At 42.9% G+C, this 24,159-nt stretch overlaps 1 protein-coding gene across 1 annotated transcript in view; it reads left to right on the top strand.

The window, feature by feature from the left end:
- kcnh2b (potassium voltage-gated channel, subfamily H (eag-related), member 2b) overlaps positions 1 to 24,159 on the top strand; it is a 596,487-nt gene that overhangs the window by 268,083 nt on the left and 304,245 nt on the right. The window contains exons 3-5 of the mRNA XM_051928961.1: positions 15,122 to 15,283; positions 16,506 to 16,925; positions 21,884 to 22,098. Of these exons, the coding sequence (XP_051784921.1) occupies positions 15,122 to 15,283; positions 16,506 to 16,925; positions 21,884 to 22,098 (797 nt within the window). The remainder of the gene's footprint in view (positions 1 to 15,121; positions 15,284 to 16,505; positions 16,926 to 21,883; positions 22,099 to 24,159) is intronic.

Genomic DNA, 24,159 nt, shown 5'->3' with positions numbered 1-24,159 from the left:
CCCAGTCCTACCCCCACTGCCCTGTAAATCTGGAGGGTCTTCCATAGTTCCTGGTGGTTTCTTGTGAAGTTGCAAGGGCGTGGAGTGTTTTTCTGTGGTTCGTACCTTTTGTGATTACTGGATTTTTGAACCTGTGCTCTGTGTTTGAATTCTCTGCTGTGCTGTCTCTTGTGCTTCAGACTAATTTTGTCAAAAATAAATGCTGGGGTTTGACGATATGCCCCCTCTAGTGGGCATTATTGCAAGTGCTTTTTGGATTTTGGGTGCTTGAAAATTGGAAAAACTGCCAAAATAGAAGGTAAAAAGACAGTCAAGGGCCAACATGAAGCCCAATTCGTATCCAAACCTCAGAAATTCAATTTAAGAAGTGAAAGATTCCACAGAAACTGTTGATGGTCAAGTCAGGGTTCCTCCCTTGGCTCACGTTTAACCCCACTTTTGGTATTTGTGTGTCGTTGCGATCATAACACAAACCAGAAGGTCAAAATACTCACAATTCACAAACTCAGTGAACCCAATGCTCTGTGACTTCAATATAAAGGCAGAGGGAGGGCCCAAGCAGTAGTGATGTCAGGGTGGCCCCGCCTCCTGGGGGTTCAGCCCACAAGACCCAAGGAATGGTGGAACATTTGCAGGGTGTGAGATGAAACGCATTAAAACCACAGAAAAGGGTTGGGGCAGTCACCCCGTATACTTGGAAGTTTGGCCAAAAAAAGTAAAAAGCAAAAAGTAAGCAATCGATCTTTACAGACGAGAGTCCGAAAGAGAACTGAGGTAACAGAAGGAATATGGTGGTGTTAAAGCCGGACAGGGGACATGACATTATCTGACAACTGGACAGGAACCGGAAGTGATGTCATCAGGCCTGGAACTGGAAATGACATTATCTGGGCAGGAACTTGAAGTGACATCATTGAGCCTGTAACCGGAGGTGACATCATCCAACTCAGAAACTGGAAATGACATAATTTTGGCAGGAAAAATGGAAGTGATGTCATCAAGCTCAGAACTGGAGGTGACTTCCTCAAGTCCAGAACCAGAAATTACATCATCTGGACAGGAAAAACAGAAGTGATGTCATCGGGCCTTGTAACCAGAAGTGGCGTTATTGAATCCAAGACCAGAGGTGACGTCATTGAGCCCAGAACCAGAAATTACATCATCTGGACAGGAAAAACAGAAGTGATGTCATCGAGCCCTGTAATCAGAAGTGACATCATTGAGCCCAGAACCAGAGGTGACATCAACTGGGCAGGAAAAACAGAAGTGATGTCATCGGGCCCTGTAACCAGAAGTGACATCATTGAGTCCAGAACCAGAGGTGACGTCATCTGGACAGGAAAAACAGAAGTGATGTCATCGGGCCCTGTAACCAGAAGTGACATCATTGAGCCCAGAACCAGAGGTGACATCATCTGGGCAGGATAAACAGAAGTGATGTCATCGGGCCCTGTAACCAGAAGTGATGTTATTGGGCCCCATAACCAGAAGTGACATCATTGAGCCCAAAAACAGAGGTGACGTCATCTGGGCAGGGAAAACAGAAGTGATGTCATCGGGCCCTGTAACCAGAAGTGATGTTATTGAATCCAAGACCGGAGGTAACATCATTGAGCATGGAACCAGAAATTACATTATTTGGGCAGGAAAAACAGAAGTGACACCATCTGGCCCCGTAACCAGAAGTGATGTCATCAAACCCAGACAGAATTTCCCCTGGTGGGTCTGCAGTTCAGTACACTCTGCCACTCCATGGTCTGGCATAGAACTACCTTCTTTTGAGCCCTTTAGCTGCTGGACCATGAAGCTTCACAAGGAACTCCAGCTTGTTGATTGCACATCAAAGGGGACCTGCTGATTGATCACATATTAGGGTTTCTTAGCGTTCAAAGCTTCATGGGGGACTCCCCCCATCACTCTTTAAGTGCGAGTTGCTGCTTCACGGTGTTCGTCTTAAACAGAAAGTACCAGCATGTATGTTCACATCTGGTCAGACGTCAAAAAATTAGAAGTGCCCTCGTAAAACTCGTAGCCTCTTTGGGCATCCTGAGGGCCAACTTCTGTGTACCACGTGTTGATTTGAGACCTGATTTCTTGGAATTTTGAGCTTCCACCTTTACTAACATTAGATCCGGGAGTGGTAGTTGGAGTACCAAGTTTCCCTGTAACGTTAAGTGTAAATCAAATTAACAGGACAGAACAGGACATAATTTTTCGTTCAAAATGGTATCTGAAAAGAGTTCCCATTGGCTATATAAAGCTTGACATGAGAATTCAGTTATTTCCACAGACCATCAGAAAGATTCCACGAACTGGTAATGGTCTGCAGACTGGCAGGTGGGTACCACTGCACTAGGCCCCTAAACTGTGGCGAGCTTTGTGAAAGCGTCACAGGGTTAAGAAGGCACTAAGCCCCATTGATTTAATCTACAAACGCTTAGAGGAATGAGCTAAATAACTCTTCTGTAATTAAAGACGGGACTCTTAACCAATGAATGAGGGGGGAAAAAGCAGATCTTCGATTCAAAATGTGTTTCCTGTTTAGGACGTGATGATTTTTCTGGCAGTATTAGCAATATTTTAGAAGAAAATGTATGTGTTTTGCATGTTTTGAGTACGCAACTGAATATGTGACATGCAGGGCTGGTGCCACCATTAAGGCGAATTTAGGGGGCAAATCATAACGTGTAGGGAACTCAGCCACACAGATTAGCTACCAAACAGTTGGTTGACACAGTGATAAGCTTGACCTGGGACACAATATAACCGTTCTGCTGACATGTGACAGGGATATGCATCAGTCAGCTGGCTGGTTAGGACGGAACGTAGGTGACACATTCAACATTGGCCGCTACAGCAGTTTTGATATCATGATGGCCTTGCAAAGCATCATGGGACACTGGGACAAAAAACAAAATCTTGCTGCATGGTGAACTGTCAGGGAAAAATTTGGCCAATAAGGTCAATGTCGAACCCAGCAAATCCTTGGCAGAAAATGCTTCGCCGAATTTTGCCGATCCACAGTAGCGACCAATGTTTGTTATGGGGTTTTCTAGAAAAAAAAAAATGAGAGCCGAGGGATTGATTAGCATGTTCTGCCAGAGATGAAACGAGTACCAAAATGGATTACATGCCAGGGTCAAAACCAATGAGACAAATCGATGTTTTGCCAAGCCAGAAACGTGAGACAAGAATCGGAATTATGAGCCAGGAAATAAGACAGAAAACCAGAAATTAAAATACAGACACGGATATGAAAATGGTGTATGATATGACCTCACATACAGTCGCGCCAGTGATATCACACGAGAACTGGAGCACTCTGGGAGGTTACCTCGGCAACAGTCAACGTGAAACTGATCGATATTTAAAAAGGTGCTATGATAAGCCATTCAAATATTTCAACTTTGTCAGGAATTAGGATACAACGAAATACCATATATACTCGCGGATAAGTCTGGTATTTTATAATGTTGTTGTATAAGTCGAATGCGGAAAACTCGCGCCCCCTGAGAGAATAACCACGGAGCACACGGTATTGTGCCTACGTGACCACACGGTAATACCCGAACTATTCCGAAGCAAAGTTTGCACTGATTTGTGTTTTTTGTATCTCACACCCTCATACACCTTTATCGGTAAGAGCATCCCTTATCTACGATGGAGCGTTCAATCAGAAGAGAATATGAAACTGGTTTTAAATTAAATGTTGTTGAAGTGGCGAAAGAAATTGGTAACAAAATTTGATGCGTCTGAGAAACGTGTGAGATTGGAGGAGGCAAGAAGATGTAAAAAGTAAATAAAATTTAAGTGTCGCATTTTTGAATGGCCGTTGTCACAATAATGACCATCAGACATTGCGAAGGTTTGGGGCAGCCACCCGTATAATTGTTTATGGCTGCAAAACGAATTAATTTGCAAAGTCATGTGCATTCAACTGAGTCCAAAACAGAGCTGATTCTCTTCAGGCAATATGGCGGCTTTAAAGGCCAGCGAAGGAAGTGATGTCATCAGCACCGGAACCGGAAGGGACGTCATTGGCTGCCCCAGAGCCGGGCGGTATTTCCCTAGAATGGTCTGCAAAAGATCAAGAGGGAAAATTAGTGCATTTCGCCACCCCCTGGTCTGGCATGGAATTACATGTATTAAAGCCCTTTAGTTGTCTCCAAAACACACTTGTGTGACAGCGTATAAGTCGGGGTCTGATTTTATGATCGATCTGACTTATACACAAGTATATACGGTAAATCTTTGTAGCAAGTTCCTCGACCTCAAAAACCCCAGAGTAGCCAACTAGAAGTCATAAGAACTCCTCAGGAAATCAAATAAAATATAATCGAGGACACCAAGCATAATATAAATAGGAAACTCGAGAGGAAGAAGAGAATTAAGCATTGGCGGCAACTGCTTTTGGCATTAATCACCCATGGCGTAGTAGGTGGGATCTCTGTCTGGTGCGTTTCTCCTTCCTCTGCGGTGTCTCGTCACACGTTTCCTAGTCATGGCGAGAGTCAGCTTCATTTCATTTTGCACAGGCTTTTTCTCAAATCCAAGCCCCCCCCCCCCCCCCAAATCAATGTGGAATTCAATTTTGATAGGAAACGAAAGCAGTGCTCTTTAATGATGCCTGTGTGCGCCATGTTTCCCTGTAATGACCCCTGGGTCTTAATTACATTTGTTCAGTTGTTGTTTTCGTATGTCAGTAATGAATATAAATGTATTGTGAGTGGCAAAAAAAAAAAAAACAAGAACGCTTTCCTGTCTAAAATGCAAGCTGTGTCAATTACTATTCATTAGCCAGGTCGTTACTATAATGTAATGTGGAAACGGTTTCAATTAATGTCTCCACAGGACTAGGAGCATAAAAATCAGCAGATGCTGCCCAGGATGGCACTTTGCTAATTTTATTTGCATGCACGTGGCCTCATCTGTAGATCATCCGGGCTTTTCTTCTGGGGATTTGTTTCTGCATTGTATTTAAGGAATGCTTAATTGTTTGCTTGTTCTGTAAGCGGTGATAGCGGGATGGGTTTGGGAGGGGTTATCAACAGGTTCTGGGGCCTCACTGATTTTTAGAAACACCAAGTCAAGTTGGGGAGCGTGCACTGGTACAGAGTGTCACCGTACCCACCACACGATGAAACAGCTCGGGATCCCCCCCAGGCAGACACGTGGAGGTCCAGTCCCATCCTCCGGAAATGACCCTCTATTTGCCACAGCCTGGTTTTATGTGGGTGGCCCCCTGCCCTGGTCCAGCCACTCGGGCCCTCAACAATGAGGGTCCTGTTAGCCGGGTCACCCTCGGGTAATCACGCCACCTGGCTGTAGTGCCCTAGCTGACACTCTCTCACAATGCAGGTAATGTGCCTCATTCGGGACTCCATCAGAGACACCATTAGTAACACCAATACACCAGAATTTTTTGAAAACCATATTCCTTACTCTGGTATTCTCAGAGGTTTGTCAGACCACTCAGATCAAATGTGTTGTGTTGGGTGTTGGGCTCAAGCGTTGATTCATCATTGGTGTCCCATGGGCCCAAAGCTTGACAGGGCAGCCTTTACCAAGTGGGGTCACTCCCTTGAAGCAGAACGAGGGGACGGTCAGTGGTGTTCGGCCACAGGTGACATCTGACAGGCCACTAATGCAAAGAAATTGAACCAGGAGATGAAACCAAAAACCAGTGGCATCAAGCTAACAAGCATCTGGGCCAAACACGTTTAACAGCATTTGCAGAAAGGGTCAGAAACAAAAATGTCGAAAACAAAGGAAGCACTTGCAAAATATTTTCTGACAAACTCCAAGCGTTGATTCTGCAAGAATGGGCAACTGCCATCAGTCAGGATTTGGCCCAGAAGTTAATTGCCAGCGTGCCAGGGTGAATGGCAGAGGTCTTGAAAAAGAAAGAAGGGCCAACACTGCAACTATTGACTCTTTGCATAAACTTCATGGCATCGTCAATAAAAGTCTTTGAAACTTATGAACTGCTTGTAATTTTACTTCAGTGTACCAGAGAAACATCTGACACAAAGATCTAAAAACACCGAAGCAGCAAACTTTGTGAAAACCAACACCTGGGTCATTCTCAGAACTTTTGGCCACATGTGCCAGGTGATAGTGGCTACCCGCTCACATACTGGATCCTTGATCCCCCCCAGAGAACAGAGAAGGCGTGCTGTAATGCCACACATCCTATGGGCACGCTCTGTTGTGGCGCAGAGGAGGCAGGGAGGGTCTGGATGTGTCATGTGAGCGGCTACTCTTAACAGCCAATGAAAGTCTGCAGCACCGGCATTGTGATTGCATATGTATGAGGGTGATTAGCATGAGCCATATATGGATGTTTCAGGGCGGCAACTGGGCAAGGTTCAAGATGCCTGAACAAGGTCCTTAACCTGAAAATGGTTCCAGGGGAGCCATACCCTGCGCTCTGAACCCCCCAAAGGTCATGCGAAAAGACAACTTCCTCTCGGGGGTTAATAAAGTATATCATCATCATCATCATCATCATCACGATTGCGATTTATAAATTGTATTTTATACGTCATGTAACGTCATACGTTTTTCTGTTTGTATATTTTCACTCTCGAATCCACACAAATTTTATAAATAAACCCCCAAGCCCGACCCCTTCCCATTGTAATAGCCCAGAATGAACTGAGAGAATGTTAATTCTTTTTCTCTAAATTCAGAAGAAAAGACGTCCAGTGTGGATGAATGAATTGTCTCTGTGAGGTCCTCGGTCAAAAGGAAAGTCAATGGAGTGATGGTGAACTCCAAATAGGAGAAGCCACCAGAGTCTCTGTTTTATAATAAAAGAAAAAGAAAAGAATTGACTCCATTGTTCTTCAGCGGCCACAAAGAGAGAAGTTGCCATTAGTAGTCATTGGTCTGCAGTCGTGTCATTGGCTTACTTCATGGGGGGGTCAAACTCTACGGCACTCCTGTTTACCCCCTTCAGGTGACTTGGTGAGGCGGCCCACCAGCACCCCCTGTTTCTTCTTCTTCTTTTTCTGAAACGATTACCAGAGCAATGTAAACATTTAGGAGAGCCGTGCCCCAGCTAAAGGGGAGAGAGCCTGCCAGCTGGGCTGAGCGCATCTCCTCGTCTGCCCGTCATGCCCTTATTTAGACAAGGAGATGAGTGCCAACTACGGCTCCACTTTAACCTCTGGAGAGCTGGACTGCTTTGCTGTCAGATGCTGAGCTATGAAACTTGGAGAAGGCAGAAGCGCCTGCCAGAGATTTAACCCCGTCCATCCACCCCGCGCCGGGCTCGTCTTAATGATTTATGAAATTGGGGTCTGTGAACGAGAAATCGGCAGCCTCTGTCTAGATATCTGGCCAAATGGCTTCTGTTCTGTACCTCTTCACATATAGCGTTCCCGCTAAAACATTGTGGCGGACGGACGGGATGCCTTAACCTGGGCAGTATTTTTAAGACCCTTTCACCCTCGACCCACAGAGGGCAACCCTCTTGGCTTCCAGTGGGGCCACAGGTTATGAGCATTGAAGCTCAACCCTGCTGGGGCCCATGGCTACCACCAGGGGGCACCTGATGCCCTTTCTCAGTCCGGGAGAGAAATGGTCTTGAAAATACTCTCTTCCCACCGGTTCTTCCATGGCTTTTCAAAAGGACCCTTTCACATTCTAAGGTTAAAGGGGGGTCTGAGCCTACTGCAGGCAGCAGCAGACATGAGATAAGCAGATCAATCAGTAAGGCACTATATAGTGTGGTCACCAGCTGCCCAAACCTGACACAAACCAACGTAAGGCACAAGTCCGGCACAACACACTTTTTTTTATTTAACTGTGGGAAACACTTTCACTTGTTTCCCACCTGCACAGCACATTATGCCCCAAGCACAATAAACAAATAAATAAATAAATAAACACAGCACTTGTTTGTGTCTTCCTTCTCTCTTTCTCTCTCCTTCCATCTCCACTCCCTCTCCCTTCCGACTCTGGCTCCCGGAGTAGAAATCCGGGAAGTACTTCTGATGTCCCAAAGGCTTGGCCCAAAAGCACTTCCACAAAGTAGGGCTCCCCGGATCCTGCAGCACCCCCCGGTGACACATTGCAGTTACAGAACTGCAATTCCCATGATGCCCTGTCGGAAACCGTAGTGCTGTTACAGCCTTTGGGGGTTTGGGGGCAGTTGTGGTGATGTCATCTAGCACTCCAGGGGAGGAGGTGCCCTGTATATGTCCACCTCCTCCCCAGTCCTTCTGTTATGGAGGCGTCCTGACCGGGAAAGGACCCGGGCCATCCATCACAATAGTAAAAAGGAAGAGAGATGTGAACATCGCTATATGAAAGGTGGATGTTAAAAAATGATGGATATTCATGAAAAGCACCATATAGTAGATAGATTGATATGAGAGGAACTTTAAAATAGAGAGGTACATAGATATAAAGTCACTATATAAATATGTTGATATGAAAGGCACTCTATAGTTGGGAGATAAATAAGAAAATCACAATAAAATAGGCATATATGGACGGCACAAAATAATGGATAGTTATGAAAGGCACTGTGTAATACACAGATTGATATGAAAGGCACTATATGATGGACAAATAGATCTGAAAGGCACAAAATAATGGACTGGTATGTAAAGCATTGTATAAGAAATTAATATGAAATGCACAAATTAACTGGTAAATAAAGCTTTGTTTAACAGATTTATATGAAAGGCACTATATGATCAGTATATAGATAGGAAAACTACTGTATAATTGATGAATTGATATGAAAGGTACTATATGATGGACAAATAGATATGAAAGGTGCAAAATAATGGACTGGTATGTAAAGCATTGCCTAACAGATTGATATGAAAGGCACTATATGATCAGTATATAGATAGGAAAATGACTCTATAATTGATATGAAAGGTGCTGTGTAATAAATACGTAGATACAGAAGGCACAAAGGGAAGGAGAGGTATGAAAAGCACCTCTGATTCAGAAATTGATATGAAAGGAACTAAATAGGAGATTGGTAGAGAAGTCTGAAAATCACCATGTATAGAGGTAGATAGATATGGAATCTTTATATAATAAGTATATTGATCTGAATGGCACTATATGATAGACAGATATTGAAGTCACTATATAATAGATAGATGCGGAAATCACATTATAATACGTATTGTGAAATAAAGAGCCTTGACACAAAACAAAGGTTTGGGGCAGCCACCTGTGTACTTGACCTTGGCTGCAAAAATAAGGCAAAGCATTCAGTGCAACAATGTACAGAACGGAGTCCAAAACAGAACTGATCAACAGAGGAAGGGAGTGGGGTTTTATAGGGAGGTTTGTGGAAATTAAGTTATCAACGGGGCCGGGACAGGAAGTGACATCTTCGTATTCATGTCGGATTTCCAGTGTCTGGTCTGCGGGGACAAAATAAGAGGGTTGAATGCACCCTGCCACCCCCTGGCTGGGCATGGAATTCCCTTCTTTTGGTCCCTGTGACTGGCTCCCATGCACACGTGTGTGACAGTATATATGTCAGGCAGAAAACAATGGGTACTTATGAAAACACCTGTATATGAAAGTCACTTGTCACACACGTGCGAGTGGGAGGCAGCTGAAGGGCTTATATAATCGTAACAACTTGTCTGACTAGGGGGTGGAGGGGTGCACTGACTCTCTTTCTCAGTTCCCTATAGACCGTTCCCGGGAAATGCCGTTAGGTGCCGAAGCCCAGAGGAAGACACTTCCGGTCCCGGCCCCAATAAGAAGGGAAGTATATAATAGAGAGGTGAATAGATACAGTATGGAATCACTTTATAATAGATATATTGATATAATAGGCACTATAGGATTGATTGATCAACACTTATGAAAGGCATTATGTGATTGATAGGCTAGATATCCATCCATCCATTATCCAACCCGCTATATCCTAACTACAGGGTCACGGGGGTCTGCTGGAGCCAATCCCAGCCAACACAGGGTGCAAGGCAGGAAACAAACCCCGGGCAGGGCACCAGCCCACCGCAGGGCGCACACACACACACACATACCAAGCACACACTAGGGACAATTTAGAATCGCCAATGCACCTAATCTGCATGTCTTTGGACTGTGGGAGGAAACCCACGCAGACACGGGGAGAACATGCAAACTCCACACAGGGAGGACCCGGGAAGTGAACCCAGGTCTACTAACTGCGAGGCAGCAGCGCTACCCAGTGCGGCACCGTGCCGCCCTTATGCTAGATATGTAAGGCACAAACTAATAATGGATAGGTATGAAAGGCACTATATAATAAACTAATTGATAAGAAAGGAAGTATATAATAGAGAGGTGAATTGATGTGGAATCACATTATAATAGATATATTGATATGATAGGATTGTTTGATCAACAGATAGATATGAAATGTGATTGATAGGCCAAATATGTACGGCCCAAAGTAGTAATAGGTGTGAAAGGCACTATATATTAGATCAGTAGATAGATATGAAAATCATCATGTAGTAGATAGAGTGACATGAAAGGCACAATATAATAGATAGATAGATAGAACCTCCCCTATATGGGGTGTCAGCCCATTACAGCCAACAGTTAGGCCTACTGGTGAGTTTAGACTTTCCAGTCAGCCCACCCTGCGCCTATTCTTGACATTTGAGAGGAAACCAGAATAGCCCCCCGGCGATGGAAGTCAATTAGATGTCATTTATTAAAATCCTTCAGGATGCCCGAAGTGTTTTCAAATATTTCAACTATTTTCATGAATGGTTATTACTAAAGATATTAACTGGACTCTCATGTTTATCGACCAGACCTCCCCCCCCCCCCCTTTTTTTTTTTCTTTTTTTTTCATCGTGTGTCCCACTCTACATGCCCCTTTCTAGACTCCAGAGCTGGTACATTTAGCGGGGCTCCTGATGATGGCGAGCTGATTGCAAAGCCATCAAAGACTGCAGACTTTTAGATTTATTTCTTTTTCTTTTCTGAGGTTTGCTCCTAAACTTTCGCTCGTCCGTTTTTGGGACTCAAGTCCAGAGCAGACCCCAGGTGTGACGTGGACCACCTGTGTGTTCGTTTTTGTCCTCGTATTGGCACTCTTGTCACTTTCTGCTTTGCTCTCCTTTCCCCTACCGAGTGTCCACAGTGAGACTGCTCTTCAGAAGGCGTGTGAATGTGGATTTTTGTTTAGTTAACATTTCTTTTTGGAATGTGCGCGCGCGCGCGCTCACGCTCGTGTTCGAGGGGTCACGGCGCCCGTTTGATTCTACTTGTGAACTGAGAGACAGGGATGGGGGTGGGGGTGGGAAGGCGGCAGCTCGTCTGCTCTCCTCTCTATTTGCTCAGGGGCTCAGAATATAATCCACTCTCCACCTCATTCCAGTGCAAATAAATTGTCTCTTCAGCAAGGGGGGCGGCGGAGGATTTTGCTAAAGCCGAAGTCCACTTGACAGTTTCCTGCATCGTCCCTCGACATTTGAACGGTCGCCCTCCTCACGGAGCAGGTAAGAGTCAGGGGTCAGGAGTTCTGCGGGGCAAAACTCAGGCGGGAGAAACATCCTTCTCACACGTGCGGAGTGTTGTGTGTGTGTGTGTTTCATTTTCTGAGAGGCGCGATTAGTGAAATGGAGCGCCATGTCAGCTGAGATTGAGGCCAGGGCACTTGCACTCAGAGACGATTCTGTCAAAGGGAACTCCACTGGATAAGAGCCAGCGATCCCAAAAGACAGCTGGGACACCCTGGCCGGCGCCGTGCCTCCTGATGGTGTCTGCCATGTTACTGTTTGTCAGGGCTTTGTGGGGATTTCAGTTTTTCCTCCTAATTTCACTTTCCTCTTCTAGACTTGTCGTGTGTTACTGCTTGACTTGGTGCTAAACTGTGTATCTGAAAATCGATAGACGGCGATGAGTTGCAAATGGGAAAAAGACAGAGTGAGTGAGTGATGAACGGCATAATATAAGTAATCGACAGATGATGAAGAACTACAAATAGGTGAAAGGCACTATATAAGGGATAGTCATTAACTACAAATGAGACAGATTGTGAAGAACTTCAAATAGATAAGAAAGAGGGAGGTGAAAGGCGCTATATAATAGATAGTGATAAACTACATTGATAAGAAGACAGAGAAGGATGGTAGACACATAGACAGAGAGACGGAGATAAGCAAGAAACAGATAAAAATAAAGAGAGGGATAAATGGCACTAAATGTTAGATGGATAAGTAGATGAAATAGCGATGAACTACAAATAGATTAATAGAGAGAGGGAGAGGTGAAAGGCACTATATAAATGGTGGTGATGAACTACAAATAGAGAGAGAGGTGAAAGACACTATATAAAAGATGGTGATAAACTGCAAATAGATTAAAAAAGAAACAGAGCTGAAAGGCACTGTGTAATAGATAGTGATGAACTACAAATAGGTAAAAGGAGAGAGAGGTGAAAGGCACTATATAATCGTTTAAGAAGAGGGAGAGGTGAAAGGCGCTATATAAAAGGTAGTGATGAACTTCAAATAGGTAAAAGGAGAGAGAGGTGAAAGGCACTATATAATCGTTTAAGAAGAGGGAGAGGTGAAAGGCGCTATATAAAAAGTAGTGATGAACTTCAAATAGTTTAAAAAGAGAGAGCTTAGCATGTGGTCCTCTGGCGGGGATAACAATTACAGCTGCATATCATCTGCACTGATATGAGAAACCATGGGACTGAATGATAGGGCCTAGTGACCCCTGTGCTTGCCTGGTGCACCCTTGACAGTCTGTCCTTGCCAGGGCACATGGTAGGATCTGCCCAAGAGGTAGGAGCCAAACCAGCTGAGGGCAGTCCAAGGATGACAAGGTCAGAGAGAGGGACAAGGAGGCAGAGGATAGACCCAGTAAGAATAGGACATATCTATCTATCTATCTATCTATCTATCTATCTATCTATCTATCTATCTATCTATCTATCTATCTATCTATCTATCTATCTATCTATCTATCTATCTATCTATCTATCTATCTATCTATCTATCAGGAGTTTCTTAAAATGTTCAATAGAGTTAGCCTGATGTATCACCGTTGGAAAAGACTTCCAGATTTTTGTTGTATAATAGCAAAAGGCCTCCTCACCACTTCTTTTAAGCTTGGCTCTTGGAGTTATAGGCAGACCACCATTAGAAGATCTAAGGTTAATACTTGGAATATAGGAGGACAGGCACTCCAACATTTAGGAAAGGGCAAAATTATTCAGAACTTTACACACCATTAGTAGCATTTTAGAATCAAATCTAAATGACACAGGTAACCAATGTAGCAATGCTAAGACTGGTGTGATGCTCTCAAGTTTTCTTTTTCTTGCTTATACATTCTGAACTAACTGCGCCCGACTAATGTCTTACTTTAGTAGAACAGTTAGGAGTGCGTTTTGTTTTGGTTTAACACTATACAGGGCAGCTACACAGTTAATTAGTCTTGACTTTCCCATGTCTATTTGACTAAGCCTCTTCTTCTGGCCCCATTCAAACAATGCCAGTACACTGCAAAACATGGTGGTTGTTTTGTCATGGTTATGGTCCAAGGGAGACCCTGTTCTCCATTATATAGTAAATTTCTATCTATCTATCTATCTATCTATCTATCTATCTATCTATCTATCTATCTATCTATCTATCTATCTATCTATCTATCTATCTATCTATCTATCTATCTATCTATCTATCTAATGCCTTTCAAATCTATTTATCTATTATATAGTGCCTTTCACATCTATTATATGGTGCCTTTCCTGTCTGTCTGTCTGTCTGTCTCTCTCTTATAGTGTCTTTCACTTTCCTATCCGTCTGTCTGTCTGTCTTTCATAAGACAATTAAAACAATGAAATGAGGGTTGGTGTCCCACAGGATGCCTTGTGTAACAGTAACATCCAAAGGACGACAGTCGATCAGAGTCCTGCTAAGAAAAAAATCTGCATATTCAATCCTTGAAAAAAGGCTGTTCAATGGCTTACAGCTCCGGTCTCTTCAGAAGCTGGTCCTTGTGTGAACACTGACTTCCAGTGGGACTTTGAGTTGTTCCAGTATAAGACTGGGAACAGAGGGGAGGGGCTTGGACCAGACTGGCGGTGACCTCAGCAGTCCTTCGGGTTTTTCTCCTCCTCTACTCTAATGAAGCAGACAGAATTAAAGTTAGCGGTGGTGTCACACTGAATTCCTTCCCCACGTTTGTCCAGCACAGACCCATAAAACGCTCCCCCTGCTCACGTGTCTGACATAGTCTACCTTGCACTGGGTGGTGGTGGTGGTGGGGGGGAACCCAAAAACTGCACGTGATTCCAAAATGGCTGAGTCAATCTTAATAATATATTTCACATATAATAAAGCTGAACCAACTTATAGTCCTGGCTACATGGTGTATCATAAATTCCATTAGAAGGGGTAGTTGTAATGGGGGCTGGGGGGGATACATCACTCGAACACATCTCAAAGTCAAAGTGTATAAAATTCTGCCATTGAAACAATATAAAATGTTGACTTGAGGGTTTTTTAAGAGTTCCATCGGTAAATGGGGTTGTAATGGGAGGGGACGAGCTACTAAAACTGTGTAGCCGTGTTTCATTAGGTGAGTACTGAGAAAGCTGTGGTGCTGATGGGTAAGTTCAGAACTTTGTTAATGCCATTAGCCTGAGCTGGAAATCACAGGCAAACTCAGTTTTGTTGTGTCGAGTTTGTACTTTGGCGCCGTATTTTCAGTGTAGTTTGTCTAACCTGTTAATTTTATTTCTACATAAGATCTAATAATACATTTTAGCTTAATTATTCTAAGGTCCTTTACCATTTTAATGATATCGCCCAGGGTTGTAGTCAATGTTGTTGTAGACTGTTTGTCTAAAGCTGGCCAGTATGAACAGTTCTTCTTTAATGGCTTCAATGACAGTAGCCTTTGTGACATCAGTTTTCCCAACAAGTGACTACCTTAAGATTGTTACTAAATGTGACCCTTGCGGGATGCGTCACACAGGGTGTTGAGGTGGCATTCGCACATTGGTGTCCTGCTTTGAAAATGTTACCAACTCATGCTGTGTAAATAGCCCTTCACAGATTTCTGGAAGACACCCTGCTCTGTCCACTCCCTGACGTGTCCCATTGTTGTTCTGCAGGTGTCCGATTCCCTTGTCAAGTCGACGTTGTCCCAGTGAGGAATGAAGATGGTGCAGTCATAATGTTCATTCTCAACTTTGAAGTCATAATGGAGAACAAGTTCCTCCACTCCCCCGACTCTGACGTCAACCACAAGCTTCCTTCCACGTGGTTTTCAACTGGTAAGGCTTTACTTTTAAGCCAAATCACTTCTTGGCTCCACAACAGTTAGCTTGCTGTTTCATGTCTTATGTTGCATTGATGTCAATGCCGTGTTTAAAGTGGGATTCTGGCCATTTTCTTATTCTTGTTGATGGAGTGCATGTGAAGTGAGAGGTCTTCATATGACAGGCCTGTTTGGGATCTGCCTGCCCTGGTGTGGCCAATAAAAGGCAAACCATCTTGGGTTGGGATAGAACGAGGTGACATTATTAATCATATCCATCATTATTAATCATATACAAATATTAGTCATACTTGTTAAACAACACTCTCATACTGCACCAAGTTGTCTGTGTCTTCTGAAAATGGAGATCATCCATGGTGGTGCGGAGAGGAGTCTGAGCTCAGACAGCCGTTGTACCACTTTGCATTGTTCTCCGATTACTGGGCCGAGTCTTGGTCTTAAGACCTTAAAGTAAAGGGTCTTTATCTGATGATCACTGTCAAGTGAGAGAGAGAGAGAGAGAGAGAGGTTGGGACTGATACAGCATGTTGACGTAGCCCCACACAACGGACCACCCGGATTGGGACCCGAGTGTCAAGAGGCCACTATGGACCTCAATGTCAAGAGAGCAAAATTAAATCCCCTGTGGTCCAATGTTGAATAACAATAAAATGTGAAATCTATCTATCTATCTATCTATCTATCTATCTATCTATCTATCTATCTATCTATCTATCTATCTATCTATCTATCTATCTATCTATCTATCTATCTATCTATCTATCTATCTATCTATCTATCTATCTATCTATCTATTAGTAATGTTTTATTTAGGTTATAGGACTTGTATTTTGGTAAATGCTTTTTTGTGCCTGTGTACTAGAAAGCCTACAAGTTCACGTTTCAGATTTGGTGTAAAGGTGGGCCATTTATCATTATTATTATTATTATTATTTATCAAAAGCTGAGGGAAATCCTCCATTTTTTCCCTCAGAAAGTGAAATTCCCATGCCAGTGATGTGCAGGTTTGGCCGACTGGCCTGGTATGAGTGAGTGTGCCCTGTGATGGACTGGCACCCCTTCCAGGGTTGGCGCTTGTGTTCCTTCTTCTGCGACTGTGTATTGGATTGCTTGATTTCAGAAGGCAGATGGGTGGACAGGAGGATCAGTGTACCTGAGTTAAGTGTCCATGTTGTTACTGTTCTGCCTGCCATGTCTTTGACTCTTTTTGTGTTCAGCCAGGCCCAGAGGTTTCAAGCTGCGTCTGCCCATGCTGAGGTCGCTGGCGGTGAGTAAGCAGTCTCTGCCCCAGGAGGACCCTGATGCAGTGGTGGTGGACCTTTCAAAGCCCAGCAGAGAGTCTCTGGCCCTGGGGGAGTTCCTGTCTTCCAGTGACAGGGTCGGCTCACCAAGCACTGAACGACAGGAGCAGCCTGAAGACCAGCAGGCTTTGATCGATGGCAACCCAGAACCTCTGAACCACTCGTCTCCTCTGCCTAACCGCCTCAACCCCGACGTCTCCTTCTCGAATTGTAGCCTGACAAGAAGTCGATCCCGGGAGAGCTTCTACAGTGTGCGTCGAGCATCCTCTGTCGATGACATTGAGGCCATGAAGGCGGATGTGGACCGAACGTTTCGAAGCCGGCATGCCAGCACAGGTATGGTAACAGAAATGCATCCTGCTGTGTGTGACCCATATGCTTGTCAGAACAGAAGCACAGAGGGTATGGTGGTTAGTGATGGGGGTACGAAAAGGGGTTTATTAGCTAAATGTGTTCTTTGTGGCATCCACTTTACTAATATTTCATGTTGTTTAAAGGTGGCGCCTCATTGACGAAGTTGATGCAACCTTACTGCATGTCACTCTCTGCTGGGTTTAGTTAGCATCTTCTCGTGGAGTCCTCATGGGTTTGTTTATTCAGTTGTGTTCATTTTCTCACATATTTAAGGTGATTGGCATTGGAGCTCTGCTTGTGTCATAGATTACACTGGCACCCTGCCTGATGCTTCCTTATGACTAATTTGGCTAGACTCATGATTGACAAGTTTTTTGCCCCAGGAAACTTTAGTGGGCTTGTTTCTCTTTACGTGCCCCTCATCTTTGTATCTGATTATTCAATGCATTTTATTATTACAAATGTTTGTGATGCACCCTCTGTTGGAACGACAAATGCAGTGCATATGGCTCCTCTAAAAGCCATTTGGTATAGGATTTATAAAAGCTGTGTTAATGCTTGTGATGTGCCAGCAGTTGGAATGTCAAATGCAATGCATTTTATGACTATAAATGTTTGGGATGCACCATCTGTTGGAATGACAAATGCAGTGAATATCTCCCTGTTATAAGCCATTTGGTATAGGATTGGTAAAAGCAGTGTTTGTGATGCACCATCTGTTGGAGTGACAAATGCAATGCATTTTAGTACTGCAAATGTTTGTGATGCTCCATCTGTTAGAGTGACACGTGCAATGTATCTTATGACTACAAATGTTTGGGATGCACAATTTGTTGGAATGACAAACACAAGGAATATCTCTCTGTTATAAGCCATTTGGTATAGGATTGGTAAAAGTAGTGTTTGTGATGCACCATCTGTTGGAATGACAAATGCAATGCATTTTGGTACTACAAATGTTTGTGATGCACCATCTGTTGGAATGACAGAGACATAGCAGCTGGGCGAACACATAGACGTAGAGACCTTGTCCTGCATTGCATTTGTCATTCTATTACTACAGATGTTTGTGATGCTCCATCTGTTGGAGTGACAAGTGCAATGTATTTTATGACTACAAATGTATGGTAAGAACCATCTGTTTGAATAACAAATGCAATGCATGTTTGTGATGTGCCATCTGTTAAAAGGATTTGCATTTTCCATTCTAACAGATGGCGCATCACACAAATTTGTAGTACTAAAATGCATTGCATTTGTCATTCTGTTACTACAGATGTTTGTGATGCTCCATCTGTTGGAATGACAGAGACATAGCAGCTGGGCGAACACATAGACGTAGAGACCTTGTCCTTTTATTAAGTTGGATTATGAAATGACAGTTGGCTTGAGGGTTTTCCAAATGTGTAAGAAGATAACACTTCAAGTGGAAGTGTTAATCCATTTATCCATGTTCTAATCTGATTATCCAAATCAAGATCACGGAGATTCAGTGTCTACCCCAACAGTATTTGGCATAATGTGAGGTGCCAGCCCTCATCGCGTACGCACCCCTGATGCACACACACACATATTGGGGTCAGTTTCAGTTGCCAGTTATCATGTAGCCCAACTTGTGCATCTTTGGGATGTGGGAAAAAGTCCAGAATGCCTGGAGAGAAACCCACCCAGGCACAGGGCAAACACAGCCCTCTACACACCAAGTGACCTGGGCAAGATCTGAACCTGGGACTCTGCAGCTGTAACCACCAATGAAGAACAAGCTGCCAGGAGAAATGCCAAAGTGTCAGGTATGGAATAGCAGGGTTACTAGACTAAAGGAAGTTAAAAGAAACATCTAAGTGTAAAGAAATACACAAGTTATGTAGAAACTGCTTTTGTTAAATGGCAGAAAATACATGTTTTGTGTATTTAATTTAAGCAAATGTGCAGCCATTAAAGAAATACTCCAGCCATGTACTGTATGTTTCTTAGCCCATCATGTACTTTGTAGTGGTGGCAGAGAAAAAGTTTTAATCTCTTGTTTTCATACCAAATGGAGACAAAAAATGTTTGACATAATAGAAGCTGATAGGGACCAATGTGCTGTACAGTGGCAAAGAGCCATCGAAAAACGAAAACAAATTCCTATGACTTCGCGTAATCCACATGTCACTTATCCAGGCGTATGCGCCAAACATGCAAAACACATGCATTTTCAGGAGATAGATAGATGTGAAAGGCACTATATAATAGATGGATAGATTTAGATAGATAGATAGATAGATAGATAAGAAAGGCACTATATAATAGATAGATAGATACATAGATAAGAAAGGCACTATATAATAGATACATAGATAGATTTAGATAGATAGATGTGAAAGGCACTATATAATAGATAAATACATAGATAGGTAGATTTAGATAGATGATAAAGGCACTACATAATAGATACATAGATAAGAAAGGCACTATATAATAGATACATAGATAAGAAAGGCACTATATAATAGATAGATTTAGATAGATAAGAAAGGCACTATATAATAGATTTAGATACATAGATAAGAAAGGCACTATATAATAGATTTAGATAGATAGATGTGAAAGGCACTATATAATAGATAAATACATAGATAAGAAAGGCACTATATAATAGATAGGTAGATTTAGATAGATGATAAAGAAACTACATAATAGATACATAGATAAGAAAGGCACTATATAATAGATACATAGATAAGAAAGGCACTATATAATAGATAGATTTAGATACATAGATAAGAAAGGCACTATATAATAGATTTAGATAGATGTATGTGAAAGGCACTATATAATAGATAAATACATAGATAAGAAAGGCACTATATAATAGATAGGTAGATTTAGATAGATAGATAAGAAAGGCACTACATAATAGATAGATACTATAAATATATACATAGATAAGAAAGGCACTATATAATAGATGGATAGATTTAGATAGATAGATGTGAAAGGCACTATATAATAGATAGCTAGGTAGGTTTATATTTTTTATATTTAAAATAATCTTTATTTAATTATCCCAGAAAAGCATTTAATATATACAATTAACAGGCACCAGCCCCCCCACCTTCCAGTATTAAGTTGTTTTATTTTTTTTTTCTTTCAGACGAGCTCCCTCACTCCATCCCACCTCTTGCGCTGTCCACATATCTTATCGTATTCGTACGTCACAAACACACATTTCTCCCTCCTGCTTTATCAGTTCAGTACACGTCTCCCTCACTTCAGACATACAGAAAAAATCAGACCAATGGGCGTTCGATTAGAATGAATGTGGCCACCAGCACACCCCTCCTGTTCTGCACACCAATTCAAGAGATTACGTGAAGTATTCAGAATTACAACAAAATCAATCATAACATGGCTAGAGAATTATGAAGCCCCCCCACCCCCGACATGTCTAACACCAGTTCACCACCAGCTCGTCCCCCTCAGTAGAGCACAGTACTTGTCCAACTCCCAATATTTCACAAAACTTTTGGATGTTACTAATCCGTGTATAGTTTTAGACAGAGAGATACTGCTAAAACAGTTTGAACAGGTGTGTAAATGGAATGAGTGAATGACCAAGCGAGCAAACAAATGAATAAAAGAGCAAGTGAACGAGTGTAGTAACTAACTGACTAACCAATGAACTAACAATCTTACTTTCTTGCCAGATTTCCCGCTGGGGACAAAATAAGGTAAGTAAGAAAGATCGTTAGTTTATTAGTTAAATTAGTTTGCTCGCTTGTTTGTCCAGGGGACAAAGTAAGTTTTTTACAGAAAGACTTTAAATAAACAAATACACACACACACACACACACAATGGTCTGAACACACCCAAGAATGACTAAAAAGAAAGCAGCATTATGTCGACCTGTTGCTGCCCTGTAGTGTTTTCTGTCACACTTCTGCTGAGTGATTCTTTAGCTGGACGTCCTCAGTGTTGGGGCACCACAGAGAGTGGATGTGCAGCGTTGTTCATGATGGCACTGAGTTTTGTTTTTATTCTCTCCTTCTCTACGACCTCTTGGGGGTCCAGAGTGTGTCCCATAACAGCCTGTCCTTTTAATTATCTTGTTGATTCGGTGGGCCTCTCTTGAAGTGATGCTGCCAACGCAGCACACCACACTGACCAGTTGTAGGAGATGTGGAGGGTGTCACTTCTCTCTGTTAAAGGAATGCAGTAGTTAGTTTTGGAATAATCCATGTATCTCATAAAGATAAGACTAAAGCCTCATTGGATGGTTTTTTCGAACGGACCCGCCCCGCCCCTCCCCTCCGCTCATTTGTTGGTCAAGAGTCCTGTCTTCAATTAGAAGAGACATGAGATTAAGAATTATTCATTATTACCACTAGAAAGTACATGGGGTACGTAAAATACCGTTTTTGGGTGGAGGATTGCTTTAAGGAACCACCCCCCCCCCCCCCCCCCCCATATTTGATTTGGTATCGTCAGGTTTCTGTTGCTCCTAAAACAATGTCACAGCTGCTGTCCCAAGACACCTTCATTCTATTCGCTATAAATTCAGCCTCTGGCATCTTGGACAAGTAAATGCACAAAGAGAGCAAGTAGAGTAAAATCCCCTGTTTGAATTAATACAAAGACCCCCTTGTTTCTCATTCGCGCAAAAATGTGCAAGACCCTCCGAAAGATTGGTTACCATTGAGATCTCCCTGATAACCAGTTGTTTTTTAAGTAATTCAAAAGTGTGAAATTGTGTGCCTTCACGCCTAAAGCCCCTCCTTCATGATGTCATAATCTGGCCTTAAATCTGATTGGTTGAAATTGAAGGAACGTCCCGGTTCTGCGGTTGTTCAGAAGCAACAGAAACCCGAAGATATGAGATCCACCAACAACTACTCTCTCTGCCGGTGGTGTACTGGTTTCTCCATACTGCTACTAATGTTTCTGGTGGTCTTAACAGGAGCGATGAACCACGTGAAGACGACTCTGCTGAACTCGACTTCCGACTCTGACCTCATCCGCTACCGGACTATCAGCAAGATCCCTCAGATCACGCTGAACTTTGTGGATTTCAAGGCTGATCCTTTCATCCCTTCCCCTGCGAATGATAAGGAGATCATAGCCCCCTGTAAGCTCAAGGATCGGACACACAATGTCACAGAGAAGGTCACGCAGGTAAGTGGCACCCCAGGGTGGGGCACATTTTCCTTATTTTTTTTTTTTTGCCTATTCCTACCAGCCGGATGGACTGTTCTTTTTGTCATTATCGGGCTGAATATTGCAGCCGTTTCTTGAAGTTGGTTTCAGTGCTTGCTCTTTTTCTTCTTCTTAATCTGTGTTGAGATCAGAGGAATTCTACCAGGAAATGATGATGAAGGAAAAACAAAAATGGAAAATTATACAGATGAGTTGGAGAGACCCTGTTTGTTTTCTTTGCTATATTTTCTTTGATAGGCAAGGGTTGTTTTCAGCATGGATTATTACAGTTTTCATATCTAACACAGATGTGGGGAGGGTCTCTTTTCAAATTCCCAAAAGCCCCTTCTGTTGCTGTAGAGTTACTCTCTTCAATAAAAGGTACCGGTGGTCCGCCTAACAAAGCTGCAGTTCAGAAAGCATCCTCGCCATTTGAGGTACTCACATAAGAGGTCAATTTTTTGAACGTGTTTCCTTTCCGTAAAGCTGACCTGCTGTCCATTACTTGTGTGATGCTGCGGACCCAACGTGCTTCTTGTGCAAGTGGAAGGAGAATGCCTAGTGGTGCCGAGAAAGTCATAGATTTGGTGGTGGTTCTGCCATTTTTTTACAGGTAGGAATGAGTAGTTTTGCCTAAAGTCTGTATCACGGTATCTCTATATATTTAAAATCCAATGTCTGTCTGTCTTTTCACGAGAGAACTACTTAACGGATTTAGATCGGGATTTTTTCTAGAATTTGCTTGAACATTCTGGTTGATTTTGCGACTTCTCTCATCGTGTTAAGTATCATAGTTCACTTGTGGTACCGGTTTATTTGCGTGAATCCGAAACGCAGTGGACCGAGAGGGTGGGGAATTCCTCACTCGCACGCCTGCCTCGGGGCGTGTACCTTACCTCCGCTTAGCTAACGAGCGAGAGAACTGCAGTGCACTGGGTAATTCTTAAGATTTAGCTGACGCCTCTCTGAGTTCACGAATGTAGTAAAGCTGCTAGGGAGTCATTGGGTGGTTTTTCATCCCAAAGAACACACACAGCTAGTCTCTATGATTTTTGAATTTACAGGTAGTCGCTCTCTCTCTCTCTCTCTCTCTATATTTATATATATATATATATATATATATATATATATATATATATATATATAATATTCAACATCTGTCTGTCTGTCTGTCCGCTTTTCACGAGAGAACTACTTAACGGATTTAGATTGGAATTTTCTCTAGAATTTTCTTGAACATTCTGGTTGATTTTGTGACTTCTCTCATCACATTATAGTGTCATAGTTCTCTTGCGGCACCGGTTTATTTGCGTGAATCTGAGACGCAGTGGACCGAGGGGCGGGGCCTTCCTCAACTCACACGCCAGGCTCGGGGCGTGTACCTTACCTCCGCATAGCTAGCGAATGAGAGAACTGCACTGCAGTGCACTGGGTATTCTTCAGATTTAGCTGACACCTCTCTGAGTTCACGAATGTAGTAAAACTGCTAAGGAGTCTTTGGGTTGTTTTTCATCCCAAAGAACACACACAGCTAGTCTCTATGATTTTTGAATTTACAGGTAGTCTCTGTATATATTCATATAAAATTCAACATCTGTCTGTCTGTCTGTCCGCTTTTCACGAGAGAACTACTTAACGGATTTAGATTGGAATTTTCTCTAGAATTTTCTTGAACATTCTGGTTGATTTTGTGACTTCTCTCATCACATTATAGTATCATAGTTCTCTTGCGGCACCGGTTTATTAGCGTGAATCCGAGACGCAGTGGACCGAGGGGCGGGGCCTTCCTCAACTCACACGCCAGCCTCGGGGCGTATACTTTACCTCCACTTAGCTAGCGAACGAGAGAACTGCACTGCATTGGGTAATTCTTCAGATTTAGCTGACGCCTCTCCGAGTTCACGAATGTAGTACATCTGCTAGGGAGTCTTTGGGTTGTTTTTCGTCCCAAAGAACATAAACAGCTAATCTCTATGATTTTTGAATTTACAGGTAGTCTCTCTCTCTCTCTCTCTCTCTCTCTCTATATATATATATATA

This window comes from Erpetoichthys calabaricus, chromosome 6 (assembly GCF_900747795.2).
Source record: "Erpetoichthys calabaricus chromosome 6, fErpCal1.3, whole genome shotgun sequence".
NCBI lineage: Eukaryota > Metazoa > Chordata > Cladistia > Polypteriformes > Polypteridae > Erpetoichthys > Erpetoichthys calabaricus.
This window is presented reverse-complemented; position numbering and strand designations above follow the sequence as displayed.